The following is an 18,014-nucleotide window of genomic DNA, read 5'->3' on the forward strand; positions in this document are numbered from 1 at the left end:
GTGCCACCCTCGGTGGTATATACGGATTTCTCAGCAAGTCCCGAGAATAGGCGCTGAAGTCTAACATTAGCAAGATGCGAGGCACAATTATTTGTGAAATTTAAGGGAAAGTCATGAATATTGGAGGTAAAAGGTTGTCAAGGTATGCATGTTAGTGCTGCCGACGCTTCCATTTATGAAAAATCTTTTTTTCTTTGTGTTTGTCGATTTTGTATATCTTCCATAATATATTAGGATTTCTACACGATTAATTTTACCTGAAAGAGTTAAAATATTTCTAGAAGGACGATCGCTACTTAGCCTAAGGAAGGAAAAATATTCCTTTCAGTCATGTCATAAAACTTAATTAAGGGTATCATATTACCCAACGTCTTCCCATACAACCCTGTGTCGTTATTCCTGGGCACCTAACGGGAACACCATTTTAAGAGTGCGTTAGAAATAAAATTATGTGAACAACGACAAAAAGGCCGTCCTTGCAGCTTCTATAGTCACTCACGGGAAGTAACCACCACCAATGCTATGAGTATTTCTGCAAGATGGTCTTTGGAGCTTAGAAGATGGGTAAGAAACTATGAAACTAGATATTAGGGGCTCTTATTCGATTGTACTTTTAAAGTTCATCATTGCAGGCAAGCAAATGCGTGCTTAAAGAACATCGGGTAATTTTGTTGCAATCAGTTACCTGCGTTTGCCAAACGTTCGCTAAAAAATTACGGCAATGAACATCGATTTTTAAATTTAGGTGTTGATTTATTTCATCTCTGACGCCTGCAGTTTTAAATCCGGATCTATACCGGAACTTTTCACCATGCCACGAAAGGTAGAACTTTGGTCAGCGAGGAGGTGCGGAACAGATCCATATTCCAAAACTCTGCCTTCGCTCATCACGACTACCCTGAAAAGAAACAAAGCATTAGTGTATGTACTCTGATATGCAGAGAAAGTATTATTAGCAAGGAGGTGCGTTTATTCTCAGTGGATTTTGGCAACTAAAGCAATCATGCATCACCGTAATAAATTACCTAAAGTTCATAACTGAATTAAAGAAATTATAAAGAAATGCAACTGAAAGGGTATCAAAAATGAAATGGCCACAGGTGCAATGCGAACCCACGTCTTCGCATTATGCGTGGAATGCTCTAACAATTGAACTAACATGGTGCCGTTTCCCAATCAACTTTCTGGGGTACTCATATTTATCGACTAGAACTAACTCCTAGCAGTGTGAGCTAGCGCCACCATTTCCCTGGTGGCCTGAAACGCCCGTATCCGCGTGCATATTGGTGTGGGCTGTACCAAATATCACAGCAATGCGGTGCAAATACATAGCCATTTCCAGGCTGCATTTAAGTACACTTATCCAGAACCGCAAAATCGCGACTTGGTTTATAAATAGCTGCCTAACAAGATGCAGAAGGATGTTGAATCAAAGCATATAGCGGGTGTTTTTCTTCTTTGTCATTTACTATGCAAAACTGGTGCTATCAGAAGTCACCTATGCCAGATAGCAAAATCTTAGTGCTTAAGCTGAATTGCTCGTAAATGTGGTCACTTCTTGCACGAGAAACTGAAATGCCTAATTGTATAATTATCTAAATTGACAAAGCTTCTAGCTCAGTATTTTCAACATATATTGTATTTTACATAATGCCTCCGGTGAGCTAGCTTAGACCGACTTCTAAGAAGGACATCAGTTTCGGGATATTAAGTGCCAAAATATTCGCTAGATAGATGGATGCGCCAGTTACTTTGACACATCAATGCGCAACACGGCATTTTGTTTAGAAAATAAGCGGAACAACGCCGAATTTGAGCGTAACTTTGTTGATCCGTATTTCAAAACCTGTGCCACATAATTCCTCCCAAGTGTATATGTCATAAATCTCACGGGGAAATTGCAATACGTGCTGTAAAGTAATCAGTTTGAAACATAATGAGAAACTTTTGATCAACCGCTTATGCATGTAGATTTATTGCGTAAGTAATGTCCTCCTCTTCGAACAATGAAGCTCGGAGATTAGATGTGTGCTCCCTTCCAGAGGGAATCTTGAAAAATAATGTATGCTCTAACTGGTATGTTGGAAGAGCTAGCTTAAGCATTCACGGCACTTGATTAGTTATGTCCAGGAAGCAGCCATCTAATGAGCCACGCAGTAATTTTGTATCGATGGTGACTTTGCATTATTCTAATATTCCACATTCAGTTGCCTTCCTGCATTCTAAATTAAAACACGTGCTGTTTTCCTAATGCCCGAAATTGTTTCTGGCAACCCCCAAGCTACTCTTTTATTCAGGAATACAAACCTGTCGTAATCCAGGATGGTATCAATGCGATGCGCCACTGTAATAACGGCGCAATGGGCAAAGCTTTCTCGCAATGTTGCCTGTACTCTGCGATCCGTCTCCGGGTCCATTTGTGACGTGGCTTCATCAAGAACAAGAATCCTGGTCCCTCTCAGGAGCGCGCGAGCTAGCGACACCAGTTGACGTTGGCCGGCGCTGCCGAAGGTCGTGTGCGTGATATCACATAAAACAGTATAAGCATGGTTTTCACACTATACTTAAGAGAAGACCAAGAATCTCATGAAGCATCTCAATTACGGATACTCTCTCTCTCTCAATATCTCCGATTACTGCATCACTGAGCCTCCAAGATTTTCAAGCAACCGCGGCAAAAATAAGTGAAATGGTGTAATATTTCCAAGTAATTTTATTTCCAGTCAATAGATATTTGGGAATAAATTTATTAGGCTAAAATAACAGCACGGTAAATCCTCCATATTTAGCACCTTATGGTTGGCAGAAATTCTGTAAACGCCAAATATGATATTGAACGAAATGGAACGATAAAGTTATTTGTGAAGCTACAAATATTTTCAATTACGAGTTAGACGGTAAACCAATAAAACAAGTGAGCCACTTCAAGTATTTAGGCGATACGATATCAGATTACTTATCTTGGAAAAAACACATCACTAATTCATGTAATGCCGCAAAGGTTAAACTTTGGTCGCTAACACGTAGGCTTAAACATGCTCCCCGAGATGTTAAACTAACTGCAGATCTCGCATTGGTACGTCCCGCGCTGGAATATGCTAGCATAATATGGAATCCGTTTAAGAAGAATGAGGTAAATCAAGTTGAAAAAATGCACAGACTTATTATGCAAGGTTTATTATGTCAATGCAAGGTTTAATATGTCAAAATACAGGTACGCGGATTCAGTGACTGAGATGCTCATTCAACTAAACATGCCCGAGCTTTCATTGCGGCGAAAAGTGGCTAGACTAAAATTTATTTCATGAAACATAACCGCTTCAATTTCGACACTCAAAGCTATTTACATAACAGAATGTCATGGTTATCACGGTCCGTTAGGTCTAGCCACGAGAACCAATATATGCCTATACCTGCAAAGGTTGATTCATTTAAGTACTCCCTCTTTCCTAAAACGATTGAAGATTGGAATGCGCTACCGCGTAGCATAACCAAAAATTTGTTCTGTAGAACAGTTCGAAAAATCGGTACTGGCCTATTCTCTTCGATGTAGCCATTCGCACACCTTATTAGCTTCTTTGTGCAATGATAGGCAGCATGTGTAATATGATATCATTGAAATGATTCCACGGGATATTGACGAAGTTGCCTGTGTGTGATGTTAAAAATTTGATTGTGTGTGGTACAATTGTTGTTGCTTGTAGTGTTCGGTGGCTGTAATACAATGCTCATTTATATAACTGCGGATATTCTTCTGTAAAATTGGCATAATTAAGCAGTTCTATTTTCTGGTTTGACTTGTGCAGCGCTCGTGTTTGTAGCGATATTTCATTTCATTTCATTTATTTATGAATGAGCCCAAGAACAGCTCTAGGCTTTAGTATCGTTGCACTGTGTTACACAAAAGAACAGAAACAAAAACAACACACAAAACAGAAAACCTGAATATAAAGAGGTAAAATGCAACTAAAACTTGAATTACAGTAATTACAGAAATCAGATAAAGAGCAAATTCAAGAGCTGAAAATATCAACGTCGTAACACAAGTTATTTTGTTGTGTCACAAGGTGTATTATAGCGTTAGAGGTGCAAGAGGAGTTAACGTAGAAAATGCTGCGATTGCGCAAGTTTGGATGAGGTAGGCAGAACGTGACAGCCGACAGTAACCGCGGAAAGGAAAAGTGGTAATGAATTAGTTTACATAAGAATACGTAATCGCAATATTTTCGCCTTATTTCTGTGGGTGTAATATTAAACATGAGCGGTACATGCTCATAGGCATAAAATACACGCGTCCCATAAATCGATCTTACAGGATTTTAATGAAACGCCGCTTAACACATTCAATTTTAGCCACATTCGTCAAATCAATACAGTTCCATACAACGGAACTAAACTCTAACTTGGTGCGGACAAAAAAAAAGAAAACAACAGAACAACACAGTTGACATTCGTAAACTTGTTTGTAATTCTTGACATCAGACCTAACTTTCCGTCGGATGCATTAACAATGCTTGAAACATGTTAGAAAGTTAGTCAAGAGTCGAACAATATTTCTAAGTCCGCGTACAACTCGCTCTTTCAAAGGAATGTTATCAAGTGAGTATTCGTATGATAAAGTGGTCAATTTACGACTAAAGGAAACAACAAGTGTCTTAGTTGGGTTAATACGCAAGAAGTTAGAAGCCCACCTACTCCGCGACAGAATTCACATCCTCCTGTAATAATTCACAATCCTGTGCTGTTTCTATTTCACGGTAAAGAGAAGCAGCTTTGAAGCTTATTTCATGATTTCTCCACCCTGTATCGGCCTTTGGGCTAACAACATCAATAAATAAATAAATAAATAAATAAATAAATAAATAAATAAATAAATAAATAAATAAATAAATAAATAACGCCGGGAAACTAGGTGCTGCTTCACTTCTCGACGCACTCCAAGGCAACAAAGTCTCATCTTATTTTGAGCATATGCACCTGAATGATCGCACTTTCAGTTTCCAAAAGTTAAAAATATGCATACATGTGCTGTACATATCTACTCCACCACAGTTGAGTAGAACGGCAGCTGCTTCGTGAAACCGCAACACGCAAGTAAGGTTACATACGTAATATTCGTACAAACTGTATCTAGGCAACGTCAACGAAGTCTATTTTGGTTTCAAAGGAACTTTCAATTATGGATTACATGTGGTGTCAAGTAAATAGGTCTGGGAGTGTGGACGCCTTTCGTGACATTGAATACCAATATTATGTGCGCCCCTTGAGCCGCTCTCAATAATGTAACCTGCAATTCTTCGCTCAATCAGAGTATACTGGTGGAGATAGCGTCATTCCCACGAGTACGAACAGAACAACGACAATCTTAAAGCAATGGCATGAGATTTTTGATTTGTAATTAACTTGTGCTACCTAAAGGTCAAGAACTGTACAAAAAATAGCGAAGTTTCAGAGCAACAATAAAATTCAGAGCCTTCCACTACTGCGAAGATGGAAGCCAGTGAAGCTATGAGTATGGTGGGTCTGCTGTAGTGAATATTGCCCCCACGATGAGAATGGGCGTATCGTCGCTGGGCATCACCCAACCGAACATGTCTATCATGAACATTTCGATGTCTTTCGTAGGCGCTGCAGAGGGAACGTACACAGTCACGATCACCGTACTCTCAAAGCATTTCGTTAAAGACTGCTACGCCAATCACGGTGCGCACACAAGCACTAACGCGCTCACGTGGTCGCCAGGGTGACCTACGTCACGTAATAAAAGCAAACGTAAGATCCGGCGAAAACCACGGTATAATGCACATTTTTTGCAATGCTAAATTTGAAAACGCCGCCAACCCGGCGTTTTCATACGACTCCACGAGGTGGTGCGACGTGTCCGAAATTGTTGCGCACTACACTTCCGGTTCTCCACGGATGCAATATCCTGAAACCTAGCCTATAACAGCTTCGCTGTAATTATTTGCCATCAAACTTTTTCTACAAACTAGGGCCCGCATCCATAAAAACGTTCTCACGGGAAAACTCTTCACAATGTTCAAAACCAATCACAATGCGGTACATTTGTTTAGTGAAACAAGTGCACCGCCTTTTAGGGCATTTGTTTAGTCAGCTATTGAGAGAGCGAGAGAGAGGGAGAGGAACATTTATTTAGACCACCGAGTCAGCTATTGAAAACTAACAGTTACGTGTAAAAGCTTTGTGAATCCGGCGCCTGTTTTGTTCCGAGGAGGCGCATGCGTCATGACGCCGTAATTCGCTGATTCCATTCCTGAAACTGCAGCAGATGTGACTCGCTATTTCATCGGTACGACACGTGCGTGGCACCCTTATGTTCTTTTACGAGCAAATTCACCATACCTAGCCTTATTGCTAAACGACGACAGGCCATCTTACTGTGTTTCATGAGCGCGCGGTAATGTCGATGCCGCCTGTACAGTTCTTGACCTTTAGGTAGCACAAGTTAATTACAAATCAAAAATCGAGCATTCGAGACGTTGACGGGATGCCGTCATTGTTGCAGTAGAGTAAAGTCGACAACACCTACCTCAAGTTTCCACCCTTTTCTCCTATGAGCAAAGAAAGACCACCGACGCTATTTTCAACAAATGTACTCAAGTAGACGCTTCCAAGAACTCTCCAGATCTCTCCATCTGAGCTGCAGCCTTCGGGATCCAAATTTTCACGCAGCGTTCCCGACCACAGCGATGGGTCCTGTATCAAGCAGCACAGATGTATGTTAATGTAATTGTATCCAGTTGTAATCTGCACTATGATGCGGCAGTGCGGCATTACCACTTTCAGCATCAATTACATAAATTAACATACACTTCGTATAACTTGGTTGAAACAGCAAATTGGTAGTAATGAGAAATAGTAGGAATCGAGCAAAAAATTGTTAATTCAAACAAACTCGACCGAACAGACAGTGAATTCTGGGAAAGCATAAAGCTAATACATTTACTTTTAAAGAAAGCAATAAATAGCAAAAATCACGGTAGTAATAATAGACCCACAGACAATTTGCTGCGGGGGGGGGGGGGGGGGCAAACCCTCATCTTTCTAAAAACGATCTAGAGAGACAAAAAAATTTATCCAATTGAGCTGACATGAGGGATGTCACGCAGTCCACTAGTGTGCTTGTGCATATGTGCAACAGCTAGCCCTGGAAGCATTAGCCAAGCCAAATAAAAGCCATGGCGGCGGACGTAAACTTTAACAACAGGAAACAGGCCGAATAGCTTTAGCTACGTTTTATGAATGTCGACATCTTGGTGATTTGGGATTTGAAATATCAAATAGAAGCGTACGCACATCGAAGTTAAACAGAGCGCTCCTGTCGCAGTGCCATTCAGCGAAAGCACCAGTACGAAATGCCTTTCGTTTTCTGAAGCAGGGGTGCGCCATTGCCACTTTCAGCTGCAATTACTAAAATTAACATGAATTATGTATTTTTAGCAAGCCCGGAATAATTGCTGTAATAGGCCGTCGAAGTTAAAAAAAAAACGTGATGTATGCCTTGATGACGTGAAGTGGGTATTAGTCTAGATTACTCTGTGTGCGTTTTGTACTTCTATTGTTGTAGCAATTATACGGACCATCCAGTCGCATTTACACCTACATCGGTGCCGCCCTGATGTTGCGGATAAAGTCCAAGTGCGATAACATCATAGCCGCATGCCGAATGCTGTGAGTGCGAGTGAAATCGTGTGAGGCTGAGCCGAGAACGATGGCTTGATCTCACGCGCCGTGTCCTTTATTTTATTAGTGCTGGTAGGCACAACGACATAAACTAAACAAAAATATGTACGTATGTTTCCTGGATGAGTGTAATTGAAAAAGTTGCAGTTTCGCCCGAAAGGCGAAGTATCGATTGATAGCAAATTGGTGGAGAGCTATATGAAGTAAGGATAGTAGCTTTATGGCCATATAAACTTGTAAACACAGGTATACTAACGAGATTCACAAATAAGACACCATGTGCGCACGAGGAAACATGAATACTCGATGACTGCGGAAGCTCGCTATCAAAACGCTGGGGTGAGGAAGCACGGCAGCAGCGGTGAGCAAATTGACCTAAGTGCTGCCTCTCACATCAACGCGAACTAAGCTGCGAAAACACAGCGCACGGTGGACTCTGTCCCTGTCGCAGATGGCTTTCAATATTTAGCGGCCCGGGCGGGCGCGTGTCGCCGCCCGTGCCGCCTGGTGTAGAAAGCTCTCCGCCTCCGCACCCTCCCCTAGGAGCCTTGCGCACAACGGGAAACGACACGCTTCCTTCCCGCTTTCCTCCCTTTCATGCTTGAGATTGAGCCACGATCGCCGACTCACCTCAAACGCTTTCACTCGCACATATAACATTCGGGGCGGCGACAGCAGAAATGCGCCAGGAGTGTGCGTATAATTGCTGTCGCAATAAAATGTTGCTCATTGCTTGAATCTGAAGAAAGCTTTACTATATCCTTTGCAGCCTTCACTCCCGTCAAATACTTTAATCACGCCCTTACAATAAGGGCTTCCGGGATTAACTGCAAGAAACAGAGCGGCACGAAAAGAACTTAAATCACAACGATATATTTCATGGGGAATATCTTTTTGACGTCAAGGTGGTCGAGTAAATCCTACTAGAAATAGACGTCAATGGTTTCTCTTACTTGGTGAATGACGCTGATTGCAGAGCGAAGTGTCTTCAGTGGTACGCGAGAAATGTCAATTCCATCAATGGTGATAGAACCTGATGTGCACGGAATCATACGCAGCAACGCCAATATAATGGAGGATTTCCCTGCACCAGTTCTGCCCACGATGGCTACCTAGAATTCAAACAAACGCAGATGAGATATTTGAATACAATAGCGCTACTCGTCGCATGAAATTCATGACCCGTGATTCAGCGCATGGTGAAATATGTGATTGAAACAACCCAATCTAAGTAATATATATACAAGCCTCATTTGCTGAGGCATCCTAGTTGACAAAATATGTCAAACACGCTTTTACGTATTTCATAGTGTAAGCAGGCTCAGAACAATATTTGTTGTGTCGCTTGTGCACTGTATAGTTTTGAAACTTCAACAAGAGTCTCTGACGTACTTCAATTTCCTTTTAACTTTTTACTTGAGAAATATTGTGTAGTGTAGTTTACAGTTCATTCAAGCGAATTCTATGACTACATGCAATAGCCCTCCACGCTGTCTTTCTTGCCAGTAGAATAAGGGAAACGTCACAATCTAGCTTTATGTCGGTGGATGGTAACACATTTTATGCCCTCTACAGTTCTTTAGTAGCCTCTTCTGTGAGCTGAACATTACAGACACAATATTTGAAAACAACAATCATGTTAGATGTAGTGTTTTATTTTTGTTTTGATGTTTTCCTGATTGATAAGGTGACTTGTTTTAGGTCTGGGAAAATATCATTTTATGCTGTACTCGGGCTAAACAGTCATTGTGTATCAGAACCAATGCGTGTCCCCTTAAAGCCTCTTTTAGCAAAGCCGGAAGAACTCTTTTGCTTCTCGAAGAGATCGACAGGACAAAGTCAGAAACTAAAGCGCATACACCGTTATTTCTTTTGTTGTTTCAAGTCTGCATTTCTCGTTTAGCAACGCAGCGTTTCACTAACAAGTTTCTGCAGATACCTTCCTTTAGAATTTCTCTCAGGAGTCGACTAGTTAAATCCAACAGAGTTGAATGGTTACTCCACAAATACTACAATCCAACTGCAGTGAGAAATATCTGTGTGAGAAATTTTTCCATTCTTTTCATAACTTTCAGCGTGCTTTCAAGAGATAAGAAAATTGCAGCACCTGAGAACGGGAACAGCGTGTAAAATAAAGAAATAGAATGAGAATAAAGCACACATCATTAAAAACTACCTTCTCTCTGGGCTGGACGCTGAATGAAATACCCTTTATAGCATCTTCGATTATACCCGGTCTGTACGAAGCGCTGTAGTGATGAAATCGCACTGCACCATGACAAGGCCAATGCTCAAAATTCAGCTTGATGAAGACTCCAGGACAGCCGAAATATTTGTTCCCACTGAAACAAGTGTCTTCAGATGCGAGTGCCTGTAAATGTAAACGTGTGCAAATGCTGTTATCCTTCAGCTGCAGATTTATTGCAAAGATGTGTAGACTATGAGATGCGTGCACCGCTTCCAGAAAACTAACACTGTTGCTTAGCAAAATACAATGCACATGATCACAAATTTCAAAAATTCTTTAAATTTATTAGGTGTTTAAAGTGAAATTGATATTATTTAGCACGACCTAATGACTTTAATTGTTATCTTCATCGTTCAGACTCATTCAAAGGTGCTTGATTCGCCTCTAATAGAAGGGAGTTAAAGCTCTAAATACTTTCGGGAACTTTTTTACAAATAAAATCATATTTCAATATTTGATTGGCACTTAAGGCCACGAGATGTTCGAAGTGCACGCTTTTGAGCTCGACGTGGCGTGGCGAGTGGTGGGAGCCACGAAGCTTTCGAACATTGCGATATTAGTTGTTCGTCGTATCTGTCCCTATAGTGCGTTAGAGAAATGTGAGGCACAACCTCTTAATTGTAACGATTGCCCAGCCAAAGTATGTTTGAGAAAATTATGGCAAATGGCTAAAGGACTTTCATTGTTTGGCATTTTTTATTTCGAAGTTCTGCTTTGCTACTTCTTGTTTACAAGCCAAGTCTCTTACGTAATACTTTTCTCACAGAGGCCATAAATACGGACATTTAGTTACTCACTTATTTACACAGTAGTTACTCACTTATTTACACAGCAGCGTTCCTTGTGGTTCACCCCAGGCAGTTAGATATTGAAGTATTTTACCGCAATAAAATATGTCTGAGCTCAAATTCTAGTAATCGGAGAGATCATTTTAGCTGACTAACTAGCAGACAGAAGATCCAACCAACATTCACATGAGTCAACAGGAGAATGCCTTTTACACATACGTTTGCAACGACGGGCATTCTACATTCATATTTTCACAGAAATGTAACAAATAGTTTTCACTGCATACCTGTAGGCATTCTTGGCTAGAGCCTGTGAGCAAACTGTGGAATGTTTCAGTATTGCTTTTGACAACTCATCAACTTTGTCGAATATATTGAATAATAAAAACGGACACATGATTATTTGCAGTTATACAGATAACAAAAAATTGAATGCTCACTTGCTCTTCTGGTAGCTCCGTGTATTCGAGTGCACGTTTGAAGGCTACATCACCCTGGGTCATCCAAAATATGACCAAAAAAACTCCTGTCATAGCGAAAGGTACCTGTCAAAAAGAAATCCCAGAATTTTGAAGAAGAACTGACTTTTTAAAAGTTCAGCTAAATATTTGACAACACGGCTTCGTCAAATGAGCAAGAACAGTAGGTCTAATTTTCTAGGCAGGCCATCATTTGTTGTTTCTCCCAGTTTTTGGCGATTAGCTGTGAGTTTCTGTACCACCCTAATCTGCATATAGAACTTCTCCTTAGTAAATCTAATTTGGGCTTTCAAGAGTCTTTAGTGTACTGCACACGACATTACGAATTGCGCACAACGTAGCCGTTCTGTAAGGTAACTTGTATTTCTATGCTTCCGTAATTATGCAGCAAGTTCTTGATTATGGTGGCCCTCACAACTTCAATTACTTGCGATGTTAAAGATGGTTGAGCACGAAGCTTTATTTTAGATCATGTAGCCGTTGATTACAGGCACACACTCACGCTTTCACGGACTAATCTACACTTGCGCTGTATTGGCTTGTGATCGCTGTGGTAGACGGGTAGAGGGTCGGCCTTTGCCGATACCCGGGACCGGCCTTACAGGCACGATCGCGCTCGCACTTACGTTCGCGTACGGTAGCCTATTCTGTCGTGCGCTGCACCCACGGATTACCCATGGTGACGGCCGGGAATGCATTGCGTGACGTGCGTAATGCAATGCAGGTATATACAGTTCGTCTGGGTAGCGTGGCGTTGCAGTTACCATTGTTTTTATAGGTACAACTGCGAATGTAAACGGTAGTGTTCTACGGTACGTATATCGTGCGCCGTTATTTTATTGTGTGCGGAGATGCGCATCCGTTGCTCTGTGATGTGCGCAGATGCGCAGATAGTTAAATTGTGTAAGTTGGCTTTCCTGTAGTGTGTTTTCGGTGCTCACAGATGAATGAGTGAGACAAAGAAAGTTTCGCTTAAAAAATTATCTCGCACTCTCTTTCCAAGATTTGTACAACTAGATAAAGCTGAAGTGTAACTACTGCTCTTCAGATTTTGTAGCCAAAGTGCGAAATTTGCTTTATTGTTGTCGTTCTCTAACAATTGTGGTACGTACCGTCAATGACGACAGCAGAGAGAGACCCACGGTGGCTGCGGATGTAGCGTCACCCTGTGCTGGGACAACAACAATGACTGCGGTGGCAATTACGACCATCTGGGCGCAGAGCGTAACCACGAGGCGGGTGAATGCGTAGCAAAGGATGAACAAATGAAATCCTCGTAGGTATTCGTTCATAAGACGCCTAAAGACGGCGCAGAAGTTTTCGACCACACCAAAAACGCGTATTGATCCCAAGCTTTCCAGCGTTTCGGTCAGGTGCTGCAGGACTCGGGACAACCTCGTGCTCTCGTAAAAACGTCCCACAACTGCGGCGTGTAAGCAGTAATACTGCAAAAAATATGAGATATTTTACTTTGCTGCCAGTACTACAAACACTTCTCAGAAGAATGAAAACTGTAGGAAAGAATTTCACAAGCACTCCAAAAAGTATCTCTGAGCATGAGTTCTATTAGTTGGGATGAATTAGGACAAGATAAAAAGGAAAAAAATCGACATCGGGAAAGAGCTGTCTTGTTGACAAATACTAATTCAGCCATCGTTTTCGCATTGTGTATATAATGTTACGTTGCGCAAGTAACATATAAACATGTATTTACACTATTTACAAGGAATGCTACGATATAAAAACAAGAGGGCTATCGATACCGATTATGCCTCGACACGTCAAATCGCTGTCTTCTGATTTTGGCGCTAGTCTTGGTGGCACCGTAACATAACCCCCGCCTGTAAAGGCGCCGTCTCGGCGCCAGCTGTAGTGTAGGTGGACGCGCGGCAAAGTATGGCTTCAGCCGAGGCACATGCACAATGTCAGTAGGGACAGGCAAGTGCAGCGGAGCGATCTCGTAGTTAACATCGCCAAGCTGCCGCGATATCGTGTAAGACCCTGTGTAGCGCCAGAGCAGCTTTTTACACCAGCCGATGCGGCGACATAGCATACATAGGAGAACAGCGGAGCCAGCGGCAACTGACTGTCCCGATGTCGGCTGTCGTACCGGATCTCCTGCGCGGCCCGACAGTCGGTGAACCAGCGGCCGGCAATCTAGTGCGCCGTGTGAGCCCGGGCGAGGGCGTCTTGAGTATATTCAGTGGGAGTGTTCGTCGAGGAAAGAAGCAGTGGTGTCAAAGGGCAAAGTAGGTTGGCGGCTGAACAGAAGGTAAAAGGGTGAAAAGCCAGCGGTCTCGTGACGGGAGGAATTGTAAGCGATGGTCACGAATGGTAAAGCATTCTCCCAAGTGAGTGAGTACGAACTTTATTTAGGATCCTGAGGAGAAAGAATTAAAGTGAGGCCGGAGGCCCCGCCAATCTATCCGGTGGCTCCACCCAGGTCGGGGCCGGTAGACATAGGCATTCTCCAATCACTGTGGTCGTCAGAAACGTACATAGACAGCATTTATGTCAACATGTAATTGAGCCGCTCGGTGAGTCCGTTTGTCGGCGGGTAGTGGGCGGTGGAAAGCTTGTGCTCGGCAGAGCTGGAACGAAGTAAGCCTTCAACGACGCGAGACAAGAAGGTGCGGCCGCGATCAGTGAGGAGCTGCCGGGGTGCGCCGTGACGGAGGATGGCGTCATGTAAAAGGAATACACCACCTCAGTTGCACAGCTTGTGGGCAGAGCTCGCGTGATCGCATAACGGATCGCGTAGTCAGTCGCGGCAACGACCCACTTAGATTTTGACCGTCGATGGGGTGAAGGCTTCCAGGGGGCAGCACAGGAGGCTTTTTGCCGCGCTGGCAGAGCGCACAGGCTGCAACATGCGGCGCACGGAGCGATATAGGACTCGTCAATAGAAGCGGCGCCGTACGCGGGCGTAAGTACTAGAAACTCCGAGGTGGCCTGCCGTAAATGCGTCGTGCAACTGCTCAAGAATTGATTTCCGGAGATGGCGTGGCCCTACGAGTATAAATTCTGGTCTTTCGGGGCGTAAGCTGCGACGGTAAAGAACGTTGTCGCGGAGTATACGAACGTGCGCAGAGTGCGCTCCGAATGTCTAGAATTGTGACGATCGATGACACGACGTAAGCAGTCATCACGCCATTGTGCAGTGCAGATGTCACGCAGATATGTGTGCGCCAGTGTCAATAAGTGCTGGGACACTGATGCCATCGGCGACAACGTCCATCAGGTTCTGGTTGGTCGGCAATGTGATCACAAGGTTTTGCGGTCGAGTCATCAATACAGTGGGGAGCTGCATCGCTTAGTTTTCCGGAGACGGTCGTCGGGGTTGCATCGGGGATGGTGGACAACGAGCCTGTGGCGATAGGGACGGTGGTCGACGACCTGGTGGCGAACCGGACTAGTGACGTCGGAATGACGACGAGGGACTGTTCCAAGTGGAACGATCGTCATTGTTGGGCTGTTGGGCATCAAATTCAGGCTGGAAATGATGCGGGCTCTGGTCAGGGCGATAATGACTGGTGAATGGCTGTCGCTGAGGGGAGGCATGGTTGTTACAATAGCGAGCAACGTGACCGATACGCCGGCAGGCAAAACAGATTGGCCGATCATCTGCGGTTCACCACTCGGCTAGATTTGGGTAGTGTGCAGAATACCGCTGACCATTGAATGGGCGGGGAGCATCAGACAGCTGTGAAGCGGAAACGGCGCATACAGAATGAACTCAAAGTTATGCGAGTTCTTCGCGGACTATTGCCTGCACAAATGGTACTGTAGGCATGTTGTTCGGCTCACTGGGGCGGGAAAGAAAGGCTGCAGGATCCATGGCTTCAAGTTCTTGCCCTAATAACCGCGTCAGGTCGTCTGATCATGATGGTCGTTGCATTACTAGCTTGTCTTCAAAAGAGGATGTCGCAGCTGTGTTCGGAAGACGTGCGAACGGCATTGCAATGCGGCGGCTCTTGGCCTGCTGAAAGCGTTGACACTCTTTTATGAGGTCATGTACCGTCTCACAATTTTTGCACATGAGCAGGTTAAAATCATTGTCAGCGATCCCCTTTAGTACATGTGCAACCTTGTCTGACTCGGCCATATCGCTGTCGGCCTTGCGGCACAGATGATGTAAAAGACATATGATTCTGTAGACGTTTGGAAGCGGGTCGCTAGTTCTTTCATTGCGGCGCTTTTCCGCCCGGCAGGACGACCGAACAAGTCCCTCAGCTTCTGCTTGCGCATGTCCCAGTTGTTAAGTTCTTCCTCGTGATTATCATGCCACATCTTCGCCGTGCCTTGTAGGTAGAACACCAAGTTGGCCAACATAATCGTGGGATCCCATTTGTTGTGGGCACTCACACGCTCATACGTGGCGATCCAGTCTTCCACGTCGAGGTGGTCGGTGCCGCATAACGGTCCTGGATCCCGCGGCTGAGCCAGGACAACCGTCGGGGTTGTAGGTGTGTAAGTGGGCCGCTGCCATTTCAGGACCTGTTTCTTCCATCATTTTGTCCTGTCCGAGGTGCACGATGACCACCGCGGAGCTCCGCTGTTGTCTCTCGTGGGTACGTCGCGCCTGCACCAATTGGTTACGTTGCGGAAGTCCTATTTAAAGATGTATTTACACTATTCACAAGGAAGGCAACGATATACAAACAAGAAGGCTGTCGAGACCGATTACACCTCGACACGTCAAATCGTCGTCTTCTGACTTTGGCGCCACTCTTGGTTGCGCCGTAACAATATATTTATTATAGCGAATAGCAGTCTTTACCTACTCGAGCCGTTTTGAGCCTATCTATCTATCTATCTATCTATCTATCTATCTATCTATCTATCTATCTATCTATCTCTCCAGCCTCTTACGCTGACCCACTTGCCGAAGTTTAATAGGTCAGGGCTAAAGGTATGAGCTCGTGGTCATCATGCAGCCATGGTGGTGGCGTCTCCGTCATGCCAGCTTTGACACCCGGCACTCGTCATTCTGTCGTCTTGATGCCGTCGCCGTCATGCAGTAGTCTTGCTTTCGTTGTCACACTGCCATAGTGATGCCGTCGTGGTCTTTGAATCGTCGTCATTTCTGATGTGGCATTCGACTCCCGTCACGCCGTCGTCAAGACGCCATCATCGCCACATAGCTGTTGTCACGTGGTCGTTCTGTTATTGTCGCCACTTCAGTAACGTCATCCTATTGTTGTCATGTTGTCGTTATCATTCATACCACCTTCATCATTCTTTCGGTGTCATCTTTCGACGTCATTGTATTGTAATGATACTGTCGCCACTCAATCGTGATTATCACTACAGACAGTCACTATCCCGCCTCCACTGTCAGACTGTCGTCGTCATGGCATCATCGACACTCCACCATTAGAGCTGCATTATTGGCAGCTCCAAGTTGCAAACTACGACCAGAAAGGAGAGAATGAAAGTATTTGCCCAAATCTCGCTTTTTATGCAAGGTCGAGATCAAACACCACGTATCTGCGACCGGGGAAAACCTTTCCCCTGGGAATGTATTCGCTTTACGCCAGGAGAAATCCTATTTGCTGAAATATTTTCAGCGTTGTAGCCCCAATTGCCGCATCTGACGGCTTTTCAAACACAACCGTCTCTTCGGACAAATAAGGCATGTGTCCCGTAGTATTTGTAGTCAAAAACCTAATACCTTATCACAGACTCAGCTCAATGGAGCTCTAAACATGTGCGTAAAACTATTTTAGCCCAATGATGAATGGATGGATGAAAATCCATAGAAAGATGGAAAAAAAGATTAAGCTGACTAAGGAGCTGATAACCTCATTTGGAATAATTTAGCTCAAGAAACGCTCCTTATGATTTCTCGGCGATTGCTACATTTTTTCGCAAACTTACATTTGGGGTATCAGTTTTTTGTAAATTGACGCGTTTCCTTCAGATTTAGGGCGTAGCAGTTTTTTTTTCGTTTTTTTTTTTAGATTGTGTTCGCAGCGATAAACGGAGACAAGCAGGAACAGCCGAACTGTTGAGGGACATTTTGTAAAAACCTGCACCATCCAGGTCACCACCAAATCATTCTGATCGCTAGTTCACAAAAACAGGCATCAACGGCAGCCTATCGCCTTCACACTCATTGACCATACAACCAATTATTGAGCATTCATCCCAACACTGAAGTGACGCTAAGCAAGAGAATACGATTTTGCTGGTGTCGAACATCAAGCAAAGATAAAGAAACCGCGGCAGCTGTAACGCACGAAACTTTTAGAGGTGAAAGTGCAGGAAGTGTTCATTTGAGTAATAAGAAAGCATACACTTTTATTTAAGTTTCCCAATAGAATTTATTTTTATGTTTTATCTGTAATAGGGATCATGTGCCAAGTGTAAAAAACAGCTCATGCAATTTAGGAAGCATGCGTCCAGCGCTACGAGCAATGTCCAGTCCAACGACTTGCGAACGACTGAAGCAATTACTTCCAAAGCAGATGCCCGAGGGGCCAGCATAGAAATATTATCAGGCGTCTATCTTAAAGAATTGTGCTTTTTATTCTAGAGTCTGCATTTACCTCGCTTATACTGCATTGTGTGGGCAGTGTTTGCAAGGATCTGGTAGGCTGAACGCCAAATTGAAGTAGATATTAGTGTGGTCTGACGACCGCAACAAGAACAGAGAATTCTTCAGTAGTGCTAAAGATGCACAAAGTGTTTTAGCAAGTATTTCATTCATTCCGCCACCTGAGCTACGGAGAACACAGGCACTACTGAAATCTCGACACACTTGGTTTTATAGTTGGTGCTGAGTCCTAGAAG

The 18,014-nt window shown here is 43.7% G+C and overlaps 1 protein-coding gene across 1 annotated transcript in view; it reads right to left on the minus strand.

The window, feature by feature from the left end:
- Positions 1-751: 751 nt before the first annotated feature.
- The window catches only part of LOC119462306 (ATP-binding cassette sub-family C member 2-like), a 246,582-nt gene continuing 229,319 nt past the window's right edge, over positions 752-18,014 (minus strand). Inside the window, exons 15-21 of the mRNA XM_049673266.1 lie at positions 12,332-12,664; positions 11,181-11,285; positions 9,881-10,075; positions 8,658-8,816; positions 6,551-6,717; positions 2,308-2,502; positions 752-898 (exon numbers count right to left, since the gene is read on the minus strand). Of these exons, the coding sequence (XP_049529223.1) occupies positions 754-898; positions 2,308-2,502; positions 6,551-6,717; positions 8,658-8,816; positions 9,881-10,075; positions 11,181-11,285; positions 12,332-12,664 (1,299 nt within the window). The 3' untranslated portion in view covers positions 752-753. The remainder of the gene's footprint in view (positions 899-2,307; positions 2,503-6,550; positions 6,718-8,657; positions 8,817-9,880; positions 10,076-11,180; positions 11,286-12,331; positions 12,665-18,014) is intronic.

The sequence above is a fragment of the Dermacentor silvarum genome, chromosome 8, assembly GCF_013339745.2.
Source record: "Dermacentor silvarum isolate Dsil-2018 chromosome 8, BIME_Dsil_1.4, whole genome shotgun sequence".
Lineage (NCBI taxonomy): Eukaryota > Metazoa > Arthropoda > Arachnida > Ixodida > Ixodidae > Dermacentor > Dermacentor silvarum.